Genomic DNA, 23,441 nt, shown 5'->3' with positions numbered 1-23,441 from the left:
TTGTGCAAATCAATTTGTACAGGACGAAAAACACCATCCCTTAAATTACAGAACTAAAATTGTAATTTTTTCAAAAAAATACTAGAATTAAGCTAGATGTTTACCTGTAAGAAACCAGTAACTAACATACATGGATGTCTGAGACATACTTACATCCAAAAAACTACTAGTTCTAGTTATCTGCTTACGAAAATCATTGATTCTGCATTAACAAAAACAGCGTACTAACAGATTAATGTTCATCACATGGATTGTCTTGTTTCCACTCTGTATAGTTCTGATGAAACTGAAATGGTATATACGCAACTGATCATGGACAAAATTCAAAGCTTCATTTGAAGCAATTGCGTATCCTAAGGTACAAACATGTATCCTAGATGAATTAGGGTCCCACAATTTCCTAAAATCAGCTACGTGCACGATCTTACGGGAAACTGTTGCGCAGAATTCTGGCAGACAGGCAGGTCCGTGAAAATTCCATCAAAATCTTCGAAGCCCGAAAAGAAATCCTCGTTGAACACAAAGTCGGACATGATAAAATCGTCATAGCTTTCAGGGCTTTCTCCCTTACCTCGTGCTTCTGTTTCCTCTCTACAGTTCTCTTCTTTGACTCTTGCACCTGCAAACGCGACTTCAGTGGATGAAACCTGCTGAGGGGTTTTTGGAGAACCCGACGAGGTCGATTCCTGATCAGTTGTTTCTTGTTTGACCCTCCTGCTAGTCGGGCTCTTTGCCCGGGATGGGAATTTCTGCCTGACTGTACCAGCCAAGCAATTCCGCCTGGTTGGCTGGCTGTGGCTGTGCTCCGCCGTGTAGGTTATGATAAACATTCCTGGATCCGCGCAGCTTTGTTCAACTTGCTTCCTTGCCAAACAACCCTTTAAGCTGCTACACCTGTAATAGCTCCTGTTTACACACAGTACAACCTTTACTATGTGTAAATGATCCATGTATACATGTATGTATATGCATACATATATTTATCTGTCTACTGTGTGTGTATGTGTGTGTTTTTACTGAGAGGAGTTGAACCTTGGATAGGGTGAGCCCTTGATAGGTTTCTGGCCATATTTGCGCCAAGCCCACATGTCAGAAGCAAGACCCTCAGCAGAAACCTGAATCACCACTCTTTTATGCTGATTCTTCCTGTAAAACAAAATTAACACAGAATTACATTATTTTCATCGAACGGGTAGGGTCCACAGAAGATCCAATACCACAAACCCGTTTTCACCTACCTTCTCTTGTATTTTGGTGTATATCCAGCCGTAACCCTACTCGGCAAACCAGCCCCGGACGAATGATCAGATCGTCCCGGACCCAGCTTATCCTCGGAACTAACCTCCTGCGGCAGCTGTTCTTGAAAGTCAAGAACAGTTGTAGTCTTAGCAGGATCCGAACCCGCAACCGGATAAAACGGCTTGTAAAGCTCTTCTAATTCGTCTCTAAACCCCGTCGGTAACTCGAAAAATTCAGGAAAACTGGCGAGATCAAACTTCTGATGATGATGACAAGTTTCCGAGACGTCGAAAGACGAATCCAGACCGTCCATATCATTAATATCCACAATCTTGGAATAATCACCACTTGATCCTCTGACTATGGCCTGCAAACTCCAATCCTCCATGTCTTGAGCCATGATCATTAATTACTGTCTGGTTCTTGAAGTGAAGAAGACGAAGAAGATAAGGTTAGCAGCTGTTTGACTTTGTGATCGATCACTAGTATTTTTAAAGGGAATCAAATTAATGTAAGAATGGGACTTGAGAAGGATATATATTTATATATACTTATAATAATAAAACCCCTCTACATGCACTAAAGAGCCAGTTTTAGGGTTGGCTTGTCCGTTTTCTTGCAATTTGGATTGGGGTTGACTTGTGTTTAATGTCAAAGGGGGGAGCCGAAATGGGGAAACTATGTACCACACGCTTTCGCCGATGACTTGCTGATTCAGTTCTCACTGTCGACGGGGATGTTATAGAGAGAGGACCAAGAACGAAAAGTTGGACTAAGTTAAGGGCCGGGCGGGTGCTCGATTATGACAGCAAATTAAAAAACAAAAGCTCATACTTTATCATTTTGCTTGTGTCATGTCAACGTTTGTATTACATACTTAATTCCCTCCTTTCGGATGTTTTTAAAAAGAAATTTTTCTTTTTGCTCGAATCAAATCAATCATATAATAAATATAATATATTTGTTATTGTTTTAACTGTATAACACTTATATTATAAGTATATTGTAATTGTCATATAATCAATTCAAATTTAATTTGAATTAAAATTTTCCGTTGCTAATGTGTTTGGAGTATGATGTTATTTTCCATGACTTAGATTCAGTTTGCATATATTTGAATATATGATAAATTATATCCAAACAGCTTGAGGTTTGATTTAATTATATGATAAATTACATCCATACAATAAAACATCACAATTAAATTACCTCTATTGAAGTTTGCATAATATTATTAACTCAATTGTGTAAAAGTACTTAAACATATATTTTGGTTTTTTTCCAAGACTCCAATGTAAAGAAAAAAGAAAATAAATTAGGTTAAATTTGGTGAAATGACAAAAATATCTAAAATAGTTATAACATTTATTTTATTTTTTTCGCCTTTATTTATATTATAATTAGGTCAAATCTCAAAGTATGTGGATGTAATTTATCTGTTAAATATATTATTATGAATTTTATCTTTAAAAAATCATTTTTTTAAGAAAAGGAATATCATGCATGTTAATGGTCATGACTCATTAAATAAGTTACAAAATCAAAAATACATTTAAATCGGATAAAATAAATTATAAACTGTAATCTTTAAATAGAAATAAAATAGTCAATGATTTCCATTTGGTGAGAAACATTATATATATATATATATATAATGTGAATAGATATTTAATATTCTAGCAATTTTTGTGTTCAACTACGAACATATTAAATATTTAAACGACTAATAAATATTTAATAATAATTAAATACATATATATAAGCTATTGAAATTTGTGATATGGGATTAATCATCAAACCAATTTTAAAATAAATAAAATTTAATTGTAATAAAAAATATCCCACATCAAAATGCAACCTTATTACAAACTGAAGATATTTCCAGAACCAGACAGGGGTAACTAGCCTTTTTATGGATTGGTCCTTGGTCAGTTAAATATACCAAAACTAGTCAATCAAAATTGAGATTAAATAATGAGAAAAAGTCTTAAGGAAGATACCAAATAATTTAATGACTAGTTGTCCGTACGGATATCATTCAATGCGCACACACCCAAAATCAAAATCTCCGATAAAATATTTCCTCTGCAACAGGGCAGGCTGCAGATATATTAAATAAATTAAGGTCATGACGTATGTTCAAAGTTTTATTTTACTGTCCATACACCTCTGTCACGTAGATTTCCTATACCTATGCTAATTAATTACTACTATATATTCAATATTCTCATAATTTATGTGTTTAATTTCATTATCTCGAGCATTATAATTTAAAGGCTTAAAAGTATTTACGGTCCGCAACTTAAATTATTTGGCCTTTTCGTTTTTTAACTTTTTAAAATAACGTTTTTTGTCATGCATTTTTTTAATTTTTACGATTTCAGTCATTTTCTCTATCGGAGTTTTATCTACGGTGACTCAAAGAAAAATGACAGAAATCAGAAAAATTGAAGTTAAACAGCGAAAACGCTAAATCCGCTGAGTTACGAGACCAAAAACGTATTTAAATCTTTTCAATTCAGTACTAATTAATAAAAATTACATTGATTTCAAAACCACATAAGGATCCAACTAATGAAGGGTAATTAAGCTACGTCAAAAAATGCAAAGTACAATTAAAACAAACTCTTTTTTGTAATTAATTAAAAATAACATTATTTATTATATCATTAATACATGATAATGAATTATAAAATAATCTATTATCTTTTCACGATATTCTCAAAATATCAATTATTTTTCACATGCCGCGTAATATATATAGATGACAAATGACAACTACTATATGCTCTTTGTGATCATGATCGTCTTCCTTGCAACTTGGAAGCAATACATAGTGAGGGGGTAGCTAATAGTGCGTAGTTTAATAATTTCAACGAAACGCATGAGCTTCAACCCGACTTATTAGGACCCTTGAAATTTTTAGCCCTACAACTTGCGTTAACGTGTGTTTGAGGGAGATATCATGTAGGAGAATGGACTTTTTGGACCCCCCCCCCCTCCATGCCTAATAATTTAACTTTTGGAAAAAATCTTTTTTCATTTACAAACCACATCTTATGATATTATATTAATTTTTTATTGTGTTGATAATATTTTTATATGATGTATTAATTTATATATATTTTTCATTTATAACATAATTTAAAAAATATAAAATTATTTATTATATACATAGAAAAAATATGTTATAACGAGACACTCAATGTCCAAGGATATGTAGTTAGTATATAGGTGTAGGTAGACTTTACGACTTTGAATCACTCCAAATATGATAATTTTCAAGATCAATTAATATTCAATAAACGTAACCAACTAATTATGTTTGCATATATATATATATATGTGTGTGTGTGTGTTAATTGATTTTTGTTATTGCGTAGGCTGGGCTAGTGCTTGTTTTTTCAATTAAAGTGTAGTTTGGAACATGTGTGAACTAGTATTTAATACTCAAGGAAAAGGGGGTTAATTACACTTGGGCCCTTCAAGAAAAGTCAAAATACCTTTTGCCTATTTCTTTTTAAACATTATACTCACAGCTTTTTTAGAATTTTCTATTTATATTTATATCCTTCTGTTATAATTAAGACAAAAAATGCTGAATTTGGTACAAAATTCACATAATCTTTAAATTTTACCTCTAATTCAGCACTCCATATAATTTATTACAACGATGCCTAGCTAGTAAAATTTTTGTGCTTGTGAGGGGTAAATGTAAAACATATAACGTCAAAAGGGTCTGATTGTTTCAAAATATTAGTCGTGAATTATTGTCGATGAATATAAATAATAGTTATTGATGAATAAAAACACTAGTCATATTGTCAATATTTGTACCAAATGTAGAATTAATGAGGTATAAAATTAAAATTTTATATAATTGTTTAATTAATATCAGTATTTTTCACTCAAATCTTAATCAAAGGTTGGAATAAAATTATAAATGGAGAATTTTTTTAATAAAATATAAGTATAATTTCAAAATACTTTAATGAAAAAAATATAATTTTATATTTTTAAAGAAAATCTATGTGTAATGAATTTTTCAAAAAATTAGGATTTGTTTAAGTGATTAGGATATCATACCTTCAATATACCATCATAAAAGTTCTCTATGTTCATTTCCACGTGTCCAACATAATTAAAAATCTACTTTATCCAAAATGAATAATTATACTAATTTATTGGTCGTGTTGACCTGTTAATTTAATTATGTATTAGCATAATAATAAATAATTTAAAACAATATTTCCCAATGTAATTAAATGTTTTACGATAATATCTTGTGGAAAAAGAAAATCTAAAAATGATAAGTTATTTTAAAATGAGTTTAACGTGGTATAAAATCTTCTTCTACGTACTTACACTCGTACGTATTCGTAGAACACGAATATTTATACGTAGATACACTCGTATACATACATATAATTCTTCGTACACGTATGACCTTTTATTATATTATTTAATTAACAGGGAGACTCCTATAATTATATCCTTAACTATATTTTTTTGCTTCCACAATTATATACTTTTTATGAATTAATTTAATCGATAATTTGCTATTCACATGCACATTTAAAATTAATTTTATTTTATTAATTTTATCTTTCTTATTCTTTATTGAGTTAAATACAATAACAAAGTAAAGGGATAATTAAATTGCTCTTTCCTGAAATTTAATATAATTACACATAAATTCCTTATAATTCGAGAAATTACATTTAGTATTTCTGTCGTTTGTTTCTATCTAACAAATAAATTCATCCGTTTGCCAAAAAAATCATCAAATTTATTGATATTAAGAAAAAAAATTCAATAAAAATTTTGACTAACGAAAAGATGTATTTGTTAGACAAAAACAATTATCAATGATACTAGAATGTAATTTTTCAAACCACATTAGATATACATACATAAAATTATACTTTTGGTCCTGTAACTTTAAGTTTTAGCACTTTTGATCCTGTAACTTATTTTATTTACACATTTAGTCATTTTTTGACGAATTTAGTTCTAAACATTTCACATTTGGTCATTTTTTGACAAATTTAGTCGTGTATTGACAATTTTGTTCCTAGTGACACATACTTACACGACAAAAAATGAGATCTATTACCATATGAAGGGAACCAAAATTATCAACAAAATACTAAATTTGTCAAAAAAAAAAAAGTACCAAATGTTATATGTTCAGGACTAAATTTATAAAAAAATGACTGAATGTGTAAATTAAATAGAGTAAGTTACAGGATCAAAAGTACTAACGACCTAAAAATTATAGGACCAAATATATAATTTTATACTATATCTCAGAAAAAAAAAAAAAAGTATAGCTACTCAAGATTTAAATTATATACGCATGTCAAGTGTACTTCAATTGGTAGTATTAATAAAACATGCACAATATACAATTATACACACATTTGGAGACGTGTATACGCAGACGTATAGAATAAACACGTATACATATAAACGCGTAGTATATGTGTAGGATGCAGACATGTATAGAATAGGGGGAACACGCTACGAAAAAGTAAGAAAATTGAGGGCATCGGGCGTGAGGAATGTAATGTTGCGTCTCTCTCTTGTTTGGCCTTTTAGGAAAACCTTCCACACCCAATTGGCTGCTTTTATTCAAACTTTTCAGCTAAAACAAGCGACGGTCGATGTATGTATGCATGTCAATTGATTTAGTATTATATGAATCCCCGAGACGTCACTGTTCCCATTTTCTCTTGGTAGGCTTTATATTTTGAAATAATGTCACCATATCCTTTTCATTATCTCTCTCTTCACTCTTTTAAGAAAATGATTGGACAGTCACTATGAACTTTTCTTTTTTTTTTTTTATTTATAGAAATGGTAATCATATTATATGAATAATTTAATAAATTATATATAAATTTCACAAGACACCAATATAATAAAGAATTATAATATAAATAATAAATTTATATAAAGTAAGATAAATACCCATATATCTGATGAAATTCAAACCTGTTCATTGGATTTCAATCTTAACTATTTGACTAAAACATCATTAATAAATTGCTACAACCTATGAACGTTTTTTCCCTCTTCTGGTACTACTTCCCTGTTTTGCGAGCTATTGAGATTTAATTTATTGCGTGGTAAAATTTATTACAAACATTATATAAGGTATTTTTATTACTTATAAAACACTAAATTTTATTTTTAATTTATTGTTTTGTTTTATGAATTTTCGTGGTTAAGAGTTTATAAATGAAATTAAAACACTTTATATATTTCGATATATATTTTAAGAAGCTTACAAGTACTCAAATCGAGCTCTATCCAAACATTAAACCCATTGAAGTCTTTTTTTTATTAATTAACTAGCCGTTACGGCACGTTATATTTACATACATATAATAAATATTTTTTTATATTTTAAAATATATTATAAATAAAAATTATATATACAAATCAATACATCACATTTCAACAAAAAAAATAAATAAACAAATGAAAAAGGAAAAAAAATCAATATAAGGGTATTATCGAAAAAATAAAATTAGGTAGAGTAGTATTGCAACTCACCGTTTATGAATTTAAAATATTTTTTCTTTTTACATTAGTATAGATTATAGATATTTAGATTTAAAACCGGACCAATTGACCACTTAAGTGAAGGGAAAAATACGATGAAAGGCTCATGTTTCAAAAAAGCCAAGCCCATATTTCACGAAAGAGGCCCGTAAAACAGCCCAACAAAGATTTCATCTATGTATATATTACCTCTTGTATTTTAAAAAATAAAATAATTTAATTTTTTAGATAGGGGGTAAAATACTATTTTTTTTAAAATATAGGGATAAATTGTTATAGTTTAAAAAATATATAAAAATAAATTGCTATTTTATTTTTTATAAGGAGACTTGTTTGCCTATTTTCTACATATACATGTAGCTAGATTGCAATTTACTTTTATATATATATATATATATATTATATATATATAATATTCATTTGAAAAAGTTTCAGTAGCCCGCCGAGAATATTAACCTGTTATTTTATTTTTCTACGTCTGGAGAAAATGGGAGATCTGTTGAAGAGCTCCATTTTCTTTTCGGATCAACACCTTTGTCACGCAGATATCCTTCCGCCTTGCGAGGTTTGTTTCTTTCATTTATATGCCAATAAGTTTGTGTAACAGTAATTTGTAATTTGGTTTTTCCGTGTTTTTGGTTAATTTCAGGTTCGAGCTCGGATTGAAGTTGCAATCCTTAATTTTCTGAAACATCTTTATTCTACGGATCCAGCAATATCAGATCTGCCTCTGGTTTGTTAGAATTTCTTAGGGATTTTTTTTTATAAATTCGTGTTTTCTGGACTCATAATGTTAATCAGAAAGCGAGGGGAAAACGCCAAAATTTTCAATTATTATAGTTTTAGGTCTTATTCTAAATCTATGAACAGATTAGCAGAAAAGTGAGCAATAGCAGAGTCAGTCGAGGATTACTAACTGAAAGCTCGAGGATTTTTCTTTCACATTCGTTTTGTACAAAGTCTTTGATGAATGAGAACACTGCCAGTTCATTTATCAGAGGTATTGAATTGCCTCAATTTCTTATCGAATATCGAGCTAATTATCATAGTCATTGACTTGTTCCTGGGCAAATTTAAACTTTTCCCTGTCTTCGAAGTTTGGAAGGTGATGGAAATGTGTTATCAGATTCTGGTTCAAGAAAAGAAAGTAACTCAGAGGGAATTATTTTACAAATTGCTATGTGATTCGCCAAAATATTTTACTTCTCAATCGCAGGTCAATCGGAGTATCCAAGGTTAACACTGTCTCTATTTTTACAAAATATTTTCTAGCAGTTGACTATATTGTTTCCTAGCAATGGTAAATTCATAAAGCTTGCAAAAATAATTGATAGAGTAGAAACGTTAATTGCATTACCTCTGTTTAGTAGTTGTATCATATTCTAGCACGAATACTTTGATCAGTATTGCTTAGTTTTCATCCTTTTATCTACAATTAAACCTTCTGAATTTGTTTTTAACATTCTTTCTATGCAAGAAAGACTTGGTAGCATTGATTAGGTGCAGTAGATATAGCCTTGGCATCGTGGCATCGAGCAGAGGAGCAGTTGCTGGCCGCCTCTTGCTGCAGGCATGTACTAAAATTTCATTGTATGGTCTAAATGTGGTATGTGCTTTCATTCGATTGTTGAGTTGAAAATATATGAAAATTGTGGACAGCAAGATTTAGAGTCAAGAAAATCAATGAGCATTGTGCTGCATGGTATACCTTGAAGTACATTAATGCAACTAGGTTTGATTTTGAGCCTCTGATCCAAGTATCAGCAAATAATGAATGTTGCTCCTAATTGTCTGCTCACGTAATATGTTGAGAAGGAACCGCAGCAAGAGGTTTTTGACTGTTCCACTTGTGGATCTTCTGGCTATTCTATCTCTGGGGACCTAAGTTTGCTAGAAAATTTGGTCATGAAGAGTGATGCTAGATATATCATTGTGGTGGAGAAGGTATTAAATTCGTGTTCACATTAATTTCCTTGATAGCATAAAAAGGGAATTTGCTTCTTCTGTTGCATCAACCTATTGAAAGACCAGTATCCTACAGCATGCTATATTCCAAAGGCTAGCTGAGGATCGTGCATTCAATCAAATTCCCTGTATTCTCATCACAGCCAAAGGATATCCAGATATTGGCACCAGGTACTTTTGAAGGTTTAAGGCATCAAAGTGACAGTTTATATTCTTATACAATTACAGCGACATGAGGTTCTGAAATGCCAAACAGGTTTCTCCTTCATCGCATGAGTCGTGAGTTTCCTGGAATGCCGATTCTAGGGCTCGTTGACTGGTAAGAATGAGTATTTATCTCTACAACAGTACTTGTAGGAAACAGGATCTTGACTCTGTACTGGGTTATGAAGGAACCCTGCTGGATTGGCAATATTATGCACCTTCAAGTTTGGAAGTATAGCAATGGGCCTGGAAGCATACCGATATGGTGCTTTCTTCTGCTCTCTTTACCTCAGCATGGTAGTTTCAATAATAAAACAGACCTGTTTTCTTTAACACAGCTTGCAATGTCAAGTGGCTGGGATTGCGCAAGGATGACATTGAGGAACTCATACCTGAGGACTCTTTGATTCCACTGAAGCCAAGAGATCATCAAATTGGAAAAAGCTTGGCTTCCTCAGAGATCTTACAGGTAAACATGCTCACTAATAACTATTATTGCTTCTCTTTTGTCACCTTGTTCTGGGTAAAGGATATACTTTGTTATAGGATAACTACAAGGAAGAGCTGGCTGCCATGATTCAAACTGGTTATAGAGCAGAAATTGAAGCTCTTTACTTCCATGGATTCGATTTCTTGGCTATGTACATAGGAAAGAAAATTGTACAAGCCAATTACATTTAACTTTGTGGCTAGCTAGTTTCTCGTTGAAACGTTTCTTTTGGAAAATGCCCGTACTCGTTGCTCTCTTTCACCCCAGTATTAAGGTACGGAAAATTATTTTCTTCATGATATAACATGAACATTGAAGTAGATGCTGCATATAAAATGCCAAGCATCATCTCTTTCTTATGCTACGGGGGTCTTGGACATATATATACATGGATAATATATTATGTAATTTATTTTTTTTTTTTCTGTTGCAAGTTCTTTATTTTATATCAACTCAAGATAAGTTCGATTACTAAAAATCCTGTTGTTACTGAATACACACTGACATATAGATTCTCTTCTTCTCTAAATTTATTACTCTTAACTCATTCTATATATATATATATATATAAAGCCTCGGTTTCCTCAATGAGAACTTTTTTCAAAATTCTTTCTAGTTTTTACTTATTATTTTAAAAACAATAGCGTAAAAATATATAATTCCACTTTAGATCAAAGTATAAATGTGCCCTCAATGTGAGGTGTGGAGAGGGATATGTTTAGAAATTTGGTAATTAAGTGTATAGATCAACATGCCCCTCAACAATTACCGTATGTCTAGATCAACAGGCCCCTGCATATTAAATATATTCAGTGGGGTGTATTAAACAGTAAGTCACTGCATGTCAATATTCCCTCGACTCGAGGTGTTGGTACGCGAATTGAACAATCTATTATTATATGTAGAGGTTTATTACATGAATTTAACAAAAACTTCCCACCAACACAAGACCCAAAATTTGCACCAATTTTGGTCGAAAACGTAATAAAAATTAGAAAAAAAAATATTATTTTAATCCGCTAAGTATGCTTAATTTTAATTTTAGTTTGATAATTATATTCATTTTTTTTAGGTGCAATAACTTATGAAATTATTTATTTTTAGTCCTTTGGCAGATTTTTAAACAATTTTACTCCTATGAGTGCATATGAACTAAAACTGCATTTCAAAAGTTACATAGGGGTAAAATTATCCGAAAATCTGCCAGAGGATTAAAAGTAAATAATTTTGTAAGTTACTGGACCTAATTAGGCATACTTAGCGAATTAAAATAATATTTTTCCTTAAAAATTAGGAATTGCAACTGGTTTAGTTCCCCTAGACCCCAATCAAGCCACTCAAGTTTAGTTAGTCTTAAAATTCATCCCATTAATTAACACATTTGTTTGGAAAAACTAAGAATTAATAAATTTTATTATCAATGCCTTCTGCGTACTTATCACTTGTGCTTTATTTTCTAAATTGTACAGAAGTATTATTTGAAAGCTTAAGAACAAAACCCAAAAACTGCCCCAGGGCCTACTGGGTCGATAAACATAAAATCCATCCCAAAACTAAGACCAAGTTTCGATCTAAACATGCCTCATAAGTATAGTGACTGGATACAACTCGTTTGTCATCCCTATGTAAAACAGACCAATCTTCCAAAGAATATAAATGTAATTTGATCTAATGAGGCTTTTGCAATTACAAAAAACCTCGAAGGTTAATCTGTAATTTACCACATCAATGATCCCGACAATATAATATAATTAAGAGAACAAAAGACCTTCCTCCCTAACCACCCAAAAGAAACCTGACAAACCAACTTTAACGACAAATACTATTGCTATCTGATAACTGAAACAATGTTTCTATAATCTACTCTCAATGGCAATGTACAAAATCGTTACAGGAAGGTCAAGTAGCAGGATAATTTTCATCAGCTTCTTTCCACGAGGGAGACTTTCTTCCCCTTCACTGAAAACCTGTCACTGTTCTCAAGCTGTGCAGGAAAATCCAACAGTCATTCTTACTTGCGAGACTCCAAAAATTTAGAAGAGTAGTGCAAACTATATTAATATTTAAGGATAATTACACTTCCCTCCTCTAAAGTTTAGTGTAATTACATATAGATCCCCTGTAGTTTGAAAATTATATCTAGCACCCCTGAGATTTGTTTTCGTCTAACAAAATTCCCTCCAGTAGTCAACACACCAAAATTGCTGATATTAATAAAAAATAAAAAATACATCTATATACTCTCAATTATCTTATGACTGACTTATTGCAGGTCAAATAAATTTTTTTGTGACTAAATTACGCTCATCGTGTTCATGTGTTAATACATGTGAAGAAGTATATCTTCACCATTATAAAAATAATTTAGTCTGAAAAAAAAATTATCTGACCTACGTTAAGTCGGTAAAAAATCAATCGAGAGTAAATAAAAATTTTCATTCAATTATTTTGTTAATATCAACAAATTTAGTGAATTTTAACTAACGAATGGACTTATTTTTAGATGGAAGCAAACCTCATAAGTGCTAGATGTAATTTTCCAAACAGCAAGAGATCTACATGTAAATACATTAAACCTCAGGGGAGGGGAGTGTAATTATCCATAAAATTTAATGTCCAAAAACTAATATCCAAGTGATTATTTGCTATACCTTATGCTTCAAAAAAGTAAGTGCCTCTTTGGGAGAAAAGTTGAAGAATGTAGAAGGTGAGAGTTCATCAACAAGTTCTTTGAGCTGCTTCAGCTTTAATGACTCCCCAGGTGCCTGTAGCAAGAAGCAACTCAGTGAATTGCAAGTAGAATAGTGTCAAAATTAGCTTAGAAATGTCAGAAACAACACCTGCCGTAGAAGCTGCCTACACAACTTCTTAAGTTTTGGCTTCTCTCCACCTTTATCCATATCTGAGGTGTCATCATATTTTCTTTTTACTGAAGAACGTGAATCAAAAGAATCCTCGCCGTCACTATCACCAAAAGTGGTCTTTTTCCCTTCAAAGTAGCAGCCTGCAACTTTCTTTGGACGGTCCTTGATACCAAGCCCTTGTTTTCCAGATGTGGCCTTGTCCTGAAAATGCAGATCCCAATATTTATCCCCCCCTGCTTGCACATGCTACTCTATCTCATGACAAAATGACACTAAAAGCATTCTGTCGTTTCAACTTTCTTAAATGTCACACAAGATTTTGTCCACATAACTTGGTCAAGCACTAATCCAATTTACATAATCTCTTGTGCAGCTAAAAGCTCATATTATCAAGTTACTCAACCACATTTGAACTAGCAACGACATACCCATGTCTGATCTGACAAGATACCCATGTCTAACTTAAATCCTTAGCACATACAACACTTAAGTCCTTATCTATGGACTCAATTCCTACTTTGGCAGGGTTGACTTCCATTACCAAAATGCAGGAACTTATAACAAAACAAACAATAGAATGATAATTGATAGGCAATGATATTCCTAGACTAAAATTCATTCCAGCCAAACAAATGGAGATGGAACATTATGGTCACGACTCACACCTATGGGCAACATCAAGTCCCTATAAATAATAATGCTCCAGGAAGTTGACCCCATAAAGAAAGACTGGATGCTAGAACTATTAAATAACAAAATAAGAGTATCCAGGAATTGAGAAACAGGAAACCACACCTGAACAAGTTTGTATAGATTCTCCTGATCCTCCTCATTGAATGTAGTTCTTTCATTAGTCAAGAGGGACTTCTTTCTTCGAGATTCCGCACCAAGCAAACCTCCAGTGACAAACCCAAGTTTGTATCCCCACCACTCTGGTGGAACATCTTGAACTTCCTCTGTCACATGATAAATTTTAATTTAGTAAAACTATAGCAGAGGAAACACTGTGAAGAACTTACCCAAAAAGGAAACATAGTGAAGATTGTAAAGCAAGGACAACTAAAAGAAAAAAAAATCTGGTGCAAATAGAATCCAAATTAGAGGTGGGTGCCAATGGATAGGTTTTGCCCTACCCAAACCCATACCAAAACAAGACCTGATAAATTAATTTATACCCAGACCCTGCCCTACCCTACCCTCCTCAAGACCCAATGGGTCTCTAGACCCAAAATTGTTGTATTAAACCCTAAGTTATGGTTGGGCGAGACCCAAACCCATTTCTCTTTCTTACCATTTCTTTTCTTTTTTTAGTGTAGATGATGTTTGACCTTTTTACTCAACACATTAATAAAAAAGACTAAAAAATATAAATTTAATCAAAATACATAAAATATGTTAGATACATATTATACCAAAAAAAACTAACAAAATGAAGCGAATAATGTATTTGGGCATCAAAATAAATTATTCTCAAAACAAAAGGTTGTGTTTTTTAACTAGCACGAATTATTTATTCAATATACACATTAGATTTATCTATATTTTTTTAACTTTTTATTTTTCATTTACCGACTGATAGACCAAAATCCAAATATTCATGGTGAACTCAGTATCAATGCTGATATATCTAAGTTACTAACAACCAACATCAGTATCACTTACTGATTGAACTTTTTGAAAGAAGATATAATTTATTATATCATTTACAGATATTCTAGTATGACAATATTAAGTCAACATATTTAACAGAAATCAATTTTAAAGTACAAAACTTAAACTCCAATTTTATCATTTCAATCAAATATTATTGCTTACCAACATGTTGAAAAACATACCTAGCATAATTAATATATTTTATATAACAAATCATTCAATTATTTATTGATCAAATATTGTACATGGTTAAAGAATTACACGATAAATAATTTTCCGATGTCTTAAGTTTTTTAAATTTGTTCCCTTGAATTTAAATAGATTAATTCATAATAATCCAATTGAATTGGGATAGAAAATAGAAACATTTTTTTAGGGTCCAACTTGGGTATAGAGACCCATGAATATTAATCGGTAGAGACCACCCCAGACCCAATATATATTTTTTTAGTGCCAATAACATGCATTGGGTCTGGGCCTGGGTAGGACCTCACCCCACCCATTGACAGCCCTAATCCAAATCACATGAGCCCAAAAGATTCCAGAAAAAATGAACCATTTCAAGAGGAAATTACATTGTCAGCATGTAACACAGAAAATGGTCCAAACCATAGATCACAAACAAGAATACTCAAACAAAGCCTAGTTCATATAGTTTGTAAGTAGGCTGGAAATGTTTATTTTGATATAACTCTTCACCAATCATTTGACAGAGCTTGAGAACCATCATAATTCCATTTAAAAGTTGCAAGGAAGAGATGGTTTAAGCAATATTAACTCGAAGTCACGCTTAATTACTGTTTATGCTCAAGCAAGTTTCAAGCTCACTTTGACTTCCAATCCAATATTAGGACTTAAGAGTTCTCCGGATGACGGATCAAACCGGGGATGGCTCATACTGGATTATGCCTAAGAATGGCAGGGCAGGAGAATTGGTGATAAAGTAAATCTGAGCACCGCATGATTCGGCAGAAGAAATTAAATCCATGTTATTTATTCTCTCATTTAGATTCAGTTTGAGTTTACTTTATTGTTTAAGAATATAAGAAAAGTTAAGCATTTACATTGGCAATTGAGGAAAGGACAATCATATCACAAAGGTTACAAAAAAGTAACAGAATCTAATACTAGCATGTGCATTTCATTAGCTTAATTCTCAATAGGCAGCAACTTTTGTCCTACAGTTATAGTACTAAAAAGCATAAGAAAATGTCCCGTTATTACTGCATTTGTTGAAGGTGCATATAGCAATATAAAATAGTGCTAAAAGGCTTCACGAAAAATAAGTACTTTCAGCAAAAAAATAACAGCCGTTTTCAGATGTTTAAGAACTTCTATTAATCGCAACCCAAATAGAAGCCAGGCACATGAAGGAGGTATTAATTAGAAAGTATATATGGGATAAATCCATTATATGAGTGCAATGTTGCATAGGACATTATCCATTAGAGCGAAACTGCATGGGTTTCAACTTTTCAGCTCAACTATATGGATCAAAAGTTACCTTCCATATCAGGAAGATGGATTTCAATTAAATTTGCTTCCTCTGAGACTTCCTGAGCATGATCAATCTCAGGCGACTTAGCCCTGTTTACCTAGTGAAAACATCCCATAAAGTGCATCAAAGTTAATCAGAAAATATTCTAGATTAATCTAAGAGACCAAAAATTGCCTCCACCAATATTTTGTACATCAATGACAGCAAAATTTTCCAAATATTTATTGGAGATCAAAATAAAAGAAATATTTCAAAAGTTCGAATATGTCACAATCCTATCTGAATGGGCAAAAAGTAAGGAATTTTGGATGCAGTGGAAGTACAGAATCGAATGACACTTACAAGGATTCCTTCAAGATCCTGAGAAGAATATGCATGTACAAGCTTTCCCTTCTCTCTTTTCTTATACCTGGACATATAATATCAAAACTGAGACACCCTTCCATTGAAAAGAGTCGCTTATATCTGTAGGAAAATGAAAGAAACAATGCTCATAATATACTGACCTTCCCTGTGGTCGAGTAAACTTCACAGCTGTATCTTGATTTTCCTTGGCAGGGCTGGGCTTGGCAGCGGCTTTTTTCTCATCTTTTTCATCGTCTGTTACGCACAGTGAGAACCAAAAGCCAAATAATCAACTAACCATTATTTGGACAGAAAAACCAAGTCAAAAAATTCATTTTTTACGTGAATGTACCTTCATCCTTGTTGATTTCAACAGCTTGCTGCCAAAATTATCCAATATATAATGAGAATTGGGAAAAAAACGGTGCAGAGCATATATAACTTAAAACAGGAAAATATGCAATTTACCACTTTCAGTTTCTTGAGGATACTATCAAATTGAGTGGTGTCAAACGCCCATGCATTTGGCTTCTCTGTGCCTATACCTATATGCATGAAACAAAGTAATGGTTAATAATATCCGTTCAATCAAAATCATCCATTATTAAATTGAAAAGATGGAAATCTGAGATAAATCAAATAGAATTCTACATTGCTAAAACTACATGAGAAGGGAAATAAGAAGGCAACCTAAAGTATCCTGCTTGTTCTTCACCCTGACATATCCTTTGATACCTTGCTTTTCCTTACCAAGCCCTTCTCCTTCTTCCCATCCCTGATCAAACATTTTATCCAGCAAACGTACAGTCATTAAAACTCAAACCAAATAAATAGAACTTCATGTGCAGTTCTGGTCTTCACAAAAACGAATTGCTTTCACAAAGCTATGAAAGACCATACAGAATATAACATAAGTCACTCTTTTAACAGAGACTAAAAAGGGAAAAGTAAAACGTAAGTATTGAAATGAAAGAAGAATGGAGCATAAATGCTGCGCAAACAAATCAAGCCAGCTTATGTTAAGAATTGTACCACGCGCGAAACAACGTTGTTGGCGTAGAATCTAAAAAAATCCTTATAACCAAACTTATGCCTCAAACGGACGGAGTTTGGAGGCAGAAATTGACATGCTATATTCATTTTAGTTTGATTTTCATAATATTCGATACTGCCTCCTAATTTTCTGATCCGAAGCTATCACGAATCGCTCGAGCATACATGTACTCAGAGTAAATTCACATCAATTCAAATGCATAATCACATGCATATAAGAAAGCAATGAATGATCCAGGAGCAGTAAAGCAATTACCATTTGTTTCATAAGGCGGAAGGCGGCTGAACTTCGATCAATTCCGACGTAGCGGAGAGGAACTTCGGGCGCCGCCATAATTGTATAACTTAATCCTTCTTTCACTCTCACTCTCTCTCTCTCTCTCTCTCTCTAATCCTTCAATCTCTGTAGCTAAGAGATTTCAGGTAGAGGGTGGGAGAAAGAGAGAGAGAGTGGGGCGCAAGAGCTTTTGGGCAGCAGCAGCAGGCAGTTTAAAAACCTAGAATCTGCGCGTATACGCGAGGGATTGAATAGACGGCCGAGATCTCAGTTACCCTTGGATTGATAACCGCTCGATTTAGCTTTGGGCGTTGAAAATAATTATAATTAATGGATAGAATATGAAAAAAAATAATAATAATATTTTTTGTTTGCTAATAGAAAATTAATTCATTATTTAAATTATGGGTGAATAGAAATTTATCCCCATGTGATATTGAAAATGAGTACATTACCTCCCCTATAAAAAAATATAGCAATTTACACCCCTGTACTTTTTAAAATAAAGCAATTTACCTCCATGTATAAGGAGGTAAATTGCTTTATTTTAAAAATCATAAGAGGATAAATTGTTCTATTTTAAAAAATAGAAGAAGGTAAATCGCTATTTATTTTTATAAGGGGATAATTTGCTCATTTACGATATCACAAAGGAATTGCTTGCATTTTTCCTTTTAAATTATTGAAAAGACACAGGTTATTGTTATGATCTTGTATTCTTATGGTTATATAGACGTTCATGCTCCTGTTGCTTGATTTCAGTTTCAGCTCAAAGCTTATTTTTGAAATTTATATACATATCTACTATTTTGTTTACCCAATTATTTAAGGACAACGGTAAATTATTAATTAAAAATATATTATTTATAAATATTTTGACAAGATCAGTAAAAATATATAGTTGAGATTCCTTAGCGAGGTTGACTCACTCGAACCTCTTCAACCAACACTAGGATTTTGATTAGGCATTTGAAGGGAGTGGATTGGCCCAGGAAGCGTGACGGAAGCACGAAAAAGTGAAAAATTATAATTCAAGCAAACAATTAAATCCCGATAAAGGGGTGTACTTTTGATCTTTTCACGGGCGTTCGGTGTAAAAAAAAAAAAAAAAGCCATAGAAACTTACAAGAAAAACAAAAAGCATAAAAGTAAATGGAATTTACCCCTCGTCGTCTTTCTTGTTCGGCTACAAGCGTTGATTCCTCTCCGTTTTGATTTCTGGATCTGTCCACAATAAAATCTCAATTTGGAGATCCTCCAAAGAATATCACATCATCATCGAAGGATATGAAGATTTCGTGCTAGCAAAACCTCCACAAAAGTATAAGGAATCAATAATGTTATTGATTAACGTTTGTTCATTTGTCTCTTTTTCAATCTCTAAGATCTTGAGAGAGTTTTTGGGAGTGTGAACAATAGAGAATTCGTGTGTGGTGTGTGTGCAGCCAAAACAAAGCTTGGGCTTACATTTTAATGGATTGGGTTTGATTAATTAAAATTAAATCAAGTCCACGTCTAATAGACTTTAAATCAAACCTAGTTTAATATATAAGCTCAACATTAAAATATCCTGTAATCCAATTAAAGGATCCAAACCCTTAACTCTCTTTTAATTTATAAATTCAACTTATAAACCGGACAAGCCCAATAAAATCAATCCAATTAATTTAATGGCTAACTTAAAATTCTAATTAATTTGTTTAATTTAAACTTCTAGTCATACATCCAATGTATTTGGTCTAGATAAATGATCCAATTATTTAATCTCTCCAAAGATTATTTAATCCAATTAAATTAATCCGACTCTTCTGAATTAATTACAAATTACTTCCATCCCATTATAGTGGTTGGTTTGTGATTTTTTAAGTTCACTCTTAGCTAGACTTGGTGTGTGTGACCAACATAATTAATTAAATCTAATTTAATTAATTATTTTCGATTATCCCATAATCATAATCGAAAATAGACCGTTATCATGGGTGGCTGTCTAGCAACGGTGTATGGCACTAGAAACTAGGTAAAATATGGGGTGAACATTTAGGCTTCAAACCTAATTTAATTAATTATTTTCAATTATTCCATAATCGAAAATAACCTGTTACCATGGGTGGTCGTTTAACAACAGTCCATGGCACTAGAAATTAGGTGAAATATGGCGTGAACGTTATCATCCTATAGGCTTGTATATATGTTATTTGTATATGATACAAAGACAACACTCCTTTCGCAACTTATCATCCTTACCTCTCATTCTCCCTCTCTTTTCTCTCTATTCTTGTTCTTCTTGAATTAGTTTCAAGTTAGAGCAAAGTCTTCTTAAGTTTGATATACTAAGTTAATAATATAATCAAGTCTCTTATACTACATACACTTCACCTCTAGCAAGGTTTGGTGTAGACCACCTTGTGCTGTAGTGTGTGTTCGACGTAGAGGAGATCTTATTGGTCTTTGCGTGAGTGCACAGTTGGAGGAGAAAAGCTTGATGAAAGTCTTCAAATCGAAAAGGTAAAAATTTCGTGATTATATTTTCGTCACTCTTTATTGCAATAGCCACTTGTTTTTATTTCAAGCTTGTTTTGTGCTTGTTGAGTGTCGAATGGTCAGGATTAAGGGACTAGTTTCTTTCAATTTAGAATTTAAATATGCTTATTTTTTATGCTTCTATTGCATTCTTGCCAAGTCCCGTCGATTCTTTCAGCCACCGTTCGTCATATTCAAGATACCATATGCACATGACTATCATGATTTTTTAAATCTAAAGACTAATCTCGTACTATTGGAACCGGGAATCTCAATCATACCGATCAAGTCTTAAGAGCTTAAATATGATGATCCCCGCGAGTTAGTTCACTCAATCAACTACCTTACCAACTAACCTACTAAAATTGCACACACAACCTATGTCTTCTACCGACGAAACACGGCTGCAGTATTTAGTGCAAATCTCTATAAGACCCTCGATACCCTGTCTCGAGGTCTTCAATTTGGAACGTTTTAAACCGACCCGTAAGAGTTGGTTTCATAGTTGCCAAACCTATGCGCAACCCAACTCCCCGGGTTTCACCTTTCGGTCTGTGAGCCTTTCGTTGTGATATTGAAACCTCATTCAATATCAGTGGTAAATACTATGAAACACACCCATCTTAATAAATTCTTACCATATTCATAAATTTAATATTATTTGATAAAGATTGGTGAATAGCAAACAGTCAGTCTAATTGGCTTTTGGTCACCCATTCCAACAATATATTCATTAGCAATTGTCTTCCCGACTCGTTGGGAAACGAAACTCCTCCCTTACTCGAGAACTGCGAGCGAAAAAATAGGTTTGGCCCACTCAAGAGAGGGGATGTTTTTTTTTTTCCTGAACATACACCAGCAATATATGCCATATACATCTATTTTCCTCATTCTTTTGACGTAGCTTGATATCTTATTTTCGTATCTTTTCTTTTGGGAAATTTATTAAAAAAATGCAAAAAAAAATTAATAAAGTAGAGTAAAAATGAAAGTGTTAGAAAAGTAAGTGGCACCGTGGTGCCACAATTTTTTATTGAAAAAAATAAATTCCTTATGTCACCGCGGTCTGTGACCGCGGTGACATTGTTTTTTAAAAAATTTTTTTTTTTAATGTGTCACCGGCTTTGAAAACCGCGGTGACAATTTTTTTTTTTTAAAAAAAAATATTTTATTTTACGACGAATTGCTGTCAAATTCTCGTTAAAATTTCAGCACTATTATGGCGAGTTGTCAACCATCAAATATACCGTTCGACTCATCTTGATGAGATGAACATTTCCCCACAAACAATTTCAAGTTTTATCAATCGTAAATAATGAATTTTTAGCACGAACACCGCACCTTTCGGCCGTCGATTCGCCGCCACCGGAGCGACCCACGATCACGAACCACCACCACTGGACTCGTCTCGACCTAATGGTTCTAACGAGACTAACCTAGTTCAATTTTATTAAATATTTGTTAAGATATGAAAATTTGAAGTTTTTCCGCCGAAAATTCGCGCTGAATCTGTTTGCTGTCACTTTTCCACCATGAGGACGAATCACAGATTAAAACCATAGCCGTTCGAATCCTGTCGTCCAGACGATTCCAACAAGACTAATCTTGCTCAATTTCATCAAGTATTTGTTTGTTCAATTTTTTAAATAGTTATAATTTTATTAAATTCTATTCAATTAATTATAAATAGTATTATTAATTATTTAATTAATTATAAATATTATTATTAATTAATTAAATAGAATTTAATAAAATTATAAATATTTTAAAATATATATATTTTAATTGAACAAACAAAAAAAAAGAAAATGAATTTGACAAACAGTTTCAGCGAATTTTTGGTGGAAAAATCTTCAAATTTTTAAATTTCAACAAATACTTGATGAAATTGAGCAAGATTGGTCTAAATAGTATTATTAATTATTAATTAATTATTTTTATAAATAGTATTATTAATTAATTATAAATGTAATTATTAATCATTTTTAATTATTAATTATTAATTAATTAATTATTATAAATAGTATTATTAATTAATAAATAGAATTTAATAAAATTATATTTAAAACATATGTATTTTAATTAGACAAACAAATACTTGATGAAATTGAGCAAGATTGGTCTTGTTGGAATCGTCTGGACGATAGGATTCGAACGGCTATGGTCCTCACGGTGGAGAAATGACAGCAAACAGCTTCAGCACTAATTTTCGACGGAAAAACTTCAAATTTTCATATCTTAACAAATATTTAATAAAATTGAACTAGGTTGGTCTCGTTAGAACTGTTAGGTCGAGGCGAGTCCAGTGGCGATGGTTTGTGATCGTGGGTCGCTCCGGTGGCGGCGAATCGACGGCCGAAAGGTGCGGTGCTCGTGCTAAAAATTCATTATTTACGATTGATAAAACTTGAAATTGTTTGTAGGGAACTGTTCGTCTCATCAAGATGAGTCGAACGGTATATTTGATGGTTGACAACTCGCCATAATAGTGCCGAAATTTTAACGAAAAATTAACAGCAATTCGTTGTAAAATAAAATAATATTTTTTTTAAAAAAAATTAAAATTTTTTTTTTTTTTAGAAAACAATGTCACTGCGGTCTGACATAAGGAATTTTTTTTTTAAATAAAAAATTATGGCATAATCGCGGTGCCACTTACTTTTCTAACACTTTCATTTTCACTCTACTTTATTAATTTTTTTTTGTATTTTTTTAATAAATTCCCCCTTTTCTTTTTAATGCTATCGTTTTAAATTTAATAAA

General features: G+C 32.2%; 3 protein-coding genes across 7 annotated transcripts; 1 reads left to right on the top strand and 2 right to left on the bottom strand.

Moving 5' to 3' along the window:
- LOC105164227 (putative WRKY transcription factor 29) lies at positions 1-1,769 on the bottom strand. The gene is made up of 3 exons (XM_011082840.3): positions 1,239-1,769; positions 1,033-1,146; positions 1-906 (listed from the first exon to the last, which is right to left on the bottom strand). The coding sequence occupies exons 1-3, from the start codon at positions 1,643-1,645 to the stop codon at positions 411-413; spliced, it is 1,017 nt and encodes a 338-aa protein (XP_011081142.2). The 5' UTR covers positions 1,646-1,769; the 3' UTR covers positions 1-410.
- A 6,450-nt stretch (positions 1,770-8,219) lies between these two features.
- On the top strand, positions 8,220-10,827 carry SPO11-2 (sporulation 11-2). Of its 5 annotated transcripts, none has more exons than XM_088881055.1 (11): positions 8,220-8,374; positions 8,459-8,542; positions 8,680-8,809; positions 8,907-9,044; positions 9,291-9,379; positions 9,625-9,753; positions 9,851-9,945; positions 10,031-10,093; positions 10,167-10,243; positions 10,317-10,447; positions 10,525-10,827. In XM_088881055.1, the coding sequence occupies exons 1-11, from the start codon at positions 8,297-8,299 to the stop codon at positions 10,657-10,659; spliced, it is 1,149 nt and encodes a 382-aa protein (XP_088737181.1). In that variant the 5' UTR covers positions 8,220-8,296; the 3' UTR covers positions 10,660-10,827. The 5 variants fall into 5 exon arrangements, with proteins under 5 accessions (XP_088737181.1, XP_088737180.1, XP_088737183.1 ...); XM_088881054.1 differs by having other exon boundaries at positions 9,291-9,415; XM_088881057.1 differs by lacking the exon at positions 8,907-9,044.
- Positions 10,828-12,109: 1,282 nt separating this feature from the next.
- On the bottom strand, positions 12,110-18,362 carry LOC105164053 (D111/G-patch domain-containing protein). Its single transcript, XM_011082603.3, has 11 exons — positions 18,138-18,362; positions 17,519-17,603; positions 17,297-17,373; positions 17,181-17,208; positions 16,990-17,083; positions 16,826-16,892; positions 16,490-16,580; positions 14,128-14,288; positions 13,309-13,533; positions 13,120-13,233; positions 12,110-12,452 (listed from the first exon to the last, which is right to left on the bottom strand). The coding sequence occupies exons 1-11, from the start codon at positions 18,213-18,215 to the stop codon at positions 12,390-12,392; spliced, it is 1,083 nt and encodes a 360-aa protein (XP_011080905.1). The 5' UTR covers positions 18,216-18,362; the 3' UTR covers positions 12,110-12,389.
- Between the last annotated feature and the right edge of the window lie 5,079 nt (positions 18,363-23,441).

This window comes from Sesamum indicum, linkage group LG6 (assembly GCF_026168435.1).
Source record: "Sesamum indicum cultivar Baizhima isolate 11 linkage group LG6, ASM2616843v1, whole genome shotgun sequence".
Taxonomy (NCBI): domain Eukaryota; kingdom Viridiplantae; phylum Streptophyta; class Magnoliopsida; order Lamiales; family Pedaliaceae; genus Sesamum; species Sesamum indicum.
This window is presented reverse-complemented; position numbering and strand designations above follow the sequence as displayed.